At 46.2% G+C, this 4188-nt stretch overlaps 1 protein-coding gene across 1 annotated transcript in view; it reads right to left on the bottom strand.

The window, feature by feature from the left end:
• Positions 1-4188, bottom strand: part of LOC109482173 (inactive tyrosine-protein kinase transmembrane receptor ROR1-like) — a 13135-nt gene that overhangs the window by 2034 nt on the left and 6913 nt on the right. The window contains 6 exon segments of the mRNA XM_019784871.1: positions 239-438; positions 713-934; positions 1390-1509; positions 2104-2384; positions 3284-3500; positions 3503-3600. Coding sequence (XP_019640430.1) covers positions 239-438; positions 713-934; positions 1390-1509; positions 2104-2384; positions 3284-3500; positions 3503-3600 — 1138 coding nt within the window.

Genomic DNA, 4188 nt, shown 5'->3' with positions numbered 1-4188 from the left:
ATATGGTCTGCTCTGTTAATTCTTACTCAAACACATTCACATACATGTACATGGTGACAGGAGCCTAAATGCCTTCTCTGAAATTGCAACATGATGTAACCCAACACCAGTTACTATGGTGACAGACGTCAACAAAAGAGGCCATTGGCCAGAACAGAAGAAGAGGAAGAAGCAATGGAGCAAAAACAATATGCTTTCCTTCGGTAAACATAATGAACAAACAAACAAACAAACGTACAGGATGGCTTCCGGGGGCATCCAGCGAACCGGCAGGAGGGACTTGGACTGCACGCGGTAGTAGTCGGACGAGTAGATGTCGCGGGAAAGACCGAAGTCGGAGATCTTCACCAGTAGGTTGTCCCCGACGAGGCAGTTTCGGGCGGCGAGGTCCCGGTGGCAGAAGTGTTTGGAGGCGAGATAGTCCATTCCAGCTGCCACCTGTATGTCAAATGTTGTATTGTGTTAGTTAATAATCATTTATAGTCACTATATCTAACAACCACTCAAGGGACCAAGGAAATATGGTTGTTGACTGGAGTTGGTTGTTGAATAAAACTAGAGTTGGCTGGCTGATAATGAAATTTGGATGGAATGAAACAATGTATAATGATACTCGTAAACAGGCATACAAATCCACTTTTCAGCGGTGTGAACATGGCAAATGTCGTATTGTGTTACTTAATAATTATTATAAACAAACAAACAAACAAACCTGGTTCGCCACACAGAGAAAGTCGGTGTGGTCCAGCGATGAGTGGGACCCCGCGTCGTCCGAGCTCCCCCCGACGTCAGAATGTGGCGATCGCATCACGAGGAACTCGTGCAGATCTCCGTACCGCATGTACTCAAACAGCATGCACATGGGGTGGTCGCGCATCACTACCCCCAGCAGGCACACGATGTTCTGGTGACGAAGATCTGCCAACATGTCCACCTGGAATTGTACAGGAAAGGGAAAAACATTGATAAGTGTTCAGTTTGATACTCCATCAAGCAACTGGATATGATTTTGAAAACGGTCAGACGTTTCAGGTAGCATCCACTACCTTTCATCAGTGACCAGAGGAGAAATGCAGGTTTATAAGCACTGGTCAAGAAAAAGCAAAACACAGGGAAAACAACGAAAAATAAAGTAATACATGGATGGATCACGATTCAGTAGTAGTTCGTAGTTCGGTGGTTCCTGCTGCTGAAATACTGATGTTGGACATCATTTTCTTGTTTAGTTTGATAAATTTTATCTGCCAAGGTGTCCTGAAATTTTATACACAAATTCAATCCTGCTGTCAATCTTTTATGTTCTACCTTGGTTCTACCTTGGTTCTTACTCAAGCAATATGTATCCCTGGTAAAATAAAACAAAAAAACGAACGAAGAAACAAAACAAACCTCTCGGTGAAAGTCGTGCTGAGTTTTCAAGGTCGCGTTCTCCTTGAGCGTCTTTATCGCCACCAGGATCTTCTTGGCGTCCTCGCCTGACCCTGTGACCACCAGTTCACCTTTGTACACCTGAGTGCGAATAAGTCAGAATATGTTACACTTATAATGTTACATGTTTAGTGGCGTTTGTGTGGTGTAGTGGACAGAGCATCTGACTGTCAAGCACAGTTCAGCAGTTTGTTGTAAACATTCTGCATTTGCTTTGCAAATGTTACCTCTCTACTAGTTTACACTTATAAAGTTACATCTCCATGTACACATGTACTATCTGTTAGGATTTTACCTTGCCTATCACTAAGTCTTGTTTTATTGTACACGGCTTTGCCTTTAGTGCAACTGGTAAAAGGTGCATCAAGTTCATAGTTTCTAAGAACTAGATGCTACTGTTCTACTGAAGCTAGGTGTTACTGATTCATTGCTTATTGGTGCTAGATGAAGCTACTGAAGCTTGGGGTGTTACATGTACAGCGAAGCTACATGTATGTGCTACAGGTTCAATATGTACATGTACTGAAGCCCGGTTTACTATGTCTTCATCTTCATCTTTGCCGGGGCTCTGAGATGTTATATGAGCCCCGGCTACACCCCCATATAGCCGCTATTGGGGCACTTTAGGGGGTGAGGCCTTGGTCTATGTACTGAAAAAAAAGCTCAAAGTTTCACCTTGCCAAAAGCGCCCTCTCCCAGCTCGGTGAGGAATCGCACGGCCGCGATCGGAAACTGCGGGCACCGTGGAACGTGCTTCGCGAACAGGTTCTGCAGCGGGATGGTCTCGCTGGCGGAACCCTTCACCGCTGCCCGGTTACCGTTGCCGCGGGCGTCTCCATGGCGACGGCAGGTGCAGTAGATGAAGAAGATGAGCGCGATGATGAGAGGAACGGAGATGCTCGGAACCAGGATGATGATCAGGCTCATGATCTGGTCACTCCCACCCTCCGGCATTTCTGTGGAGCAACAGAGACACCTAGCATCAGGCAACGGAACTGCAGGCAGAACAAATAGACTAAAGTGCAACAACCTTCAACAACAGTTTAGCAGCAAACTTGGTCCTTTCCTAACTGGCATTTCTGTGGAGCAACAGAGACACCTAGCATGAGAAAATGGAACTGCAGAGACACCTAGCATTGGGAAACGGAACTGCAGTGCAACAACCTTCAACAATAGTTCAGAAGCCAACATTGTCCTTTCCTGAGGAGGTGAAGCTAATTAGCTGAACCTTCTGTGGAGCAACAGAGACACCTAGCACGAGGGAACGGAACTGCAGGCGGAACAAATAGTGCAGCAAATTTCAACGACTGTTGAGAGTAACGAAGTAAACTTTGTCTTCCCTAACGAGGTGAAGTTAATGAGCTGAACCTGCTGTAAGGCCACATTAATTCACCTTCTTGGTTCTCAGACGTTTCTTGTTCAGCAAAAGGTCAAGGTCAAAGCCTGCATGTTGACCTTCCAGATCAGCATTATCTCAGAAAAACATCCGAGAACCAAGAAACCTGTTCAATGTGGCCAAAAGGAGGGAGTGAATGAATGAATTAGTGACGAAACTTGGTGACCTGTGGGAAGGTTTGACTGTTGCCCAAAACATGAAAAATCTGAAGCAAAACAAAAATGGTTGGTTGTTAGATGACCTGTGCACTTTGACCTGTGCACTTTGACCTGTGACATGTTCAGCAAACCGGACACCGTTAGCAATGAGGAACTGAAAATAAACAAAAGGAAATTCTTAATGAGAAAAAAAGAACAAAAAAAGAAAAAATGCTGGTTAATTAATTCGCGATGTTTTGCACCTTACATCCCAGCGACCTTGACTGCCCTTGCCACCATGACAAGATGGAGGCATACTCACCGCCGTCCACGTAGAACTTTACAAACAGCACGCCGGTGGTGCCGACGGCCTCCACGCCGTTATTGGCCACGCACCGGTAGTACCCGGTGTCCTCGGTCACCACGTGACGAATCAGGAGCCGGGACTCCCACCTGTAATGGCGCATCTCGACCCGCGGGTTTAGCGCGGCCAAAAGCGGAACGTCGTTCTTGTACCAGCTAAACGCCGGGAGGGGACGCCGCCCTCGACCGTACGCACGCGGCACACGAACGTGGCCGAACCGCCCTCCAGGACGGTCACGTTGTTCAGCCGGTTCAACCGCCCGGGAAGATAGCGAACTGCGGAGGAACGGACAACGGAACATGGACAACAGTTTCACATGGGTTAGAAACTATCAGTGTTCTCGCCAGGCCTTTTGAGCATAGGGGCCCCCTATGCTGTGATTTGGGCCCCCTATGCTGTGATTTGGACCCCCTATGCTGTCTTTCAACCAGCATAGTTTTTTGGCATTGTTTTGGGAGGAGAAACTTCATAAATCTTGCATAAAATGAAAGTATAACTTTAGAATGAAGCTATAGCCTTAACTTCACAAAATCTGTCCCTCAATAAACAAGAAATAGTGTCTCAGGGGGTTATGAGTTTCAAAATTTTTAGGCTCAATACACGACTTGCGCCGCGAAAGTTTTCCTTCGGTACCTGACCCCTATGATGTGAAAAAATCCTGGTGAGAACACTGAGATGCTATTGACACAGTTAGCAAGTTAACAAAGACAGCCTCTGGTTCATATATAGTCCACTGTGGAGGAAACAGACAACATTTTGACACAGAATGTCAATGAAGGTTAGACATTTTCACATGGGTTAGAAACTTATCCACACATAACTTAATAAGAACACCCCTTGGTTCAGACGCAGTGCACTGTGGA

This window comes from Branchiostoma belcheri, unplaced genomic scaffold (assembly GCF_001625305.1).
Source record: "Branchiostoma belcheri isolate BF01 breed outbred unplaced genomic scaffold, Haploidv18h27 scaffold596, whole genome shotgun sequence".
Classification (NCBI taxonomy): Eukaryota; Metazoa; Chordata; class Leptocardii; order Amphioxiformes; family Branchiostomatidae; genus Branchiostoma; species Branchiostoma belcheri.
The sequence above is the reverse complement of the archived record's forward strand: the minus strand, read 5'-3'. Positions and strand labels throughout refer to the sequence as shown.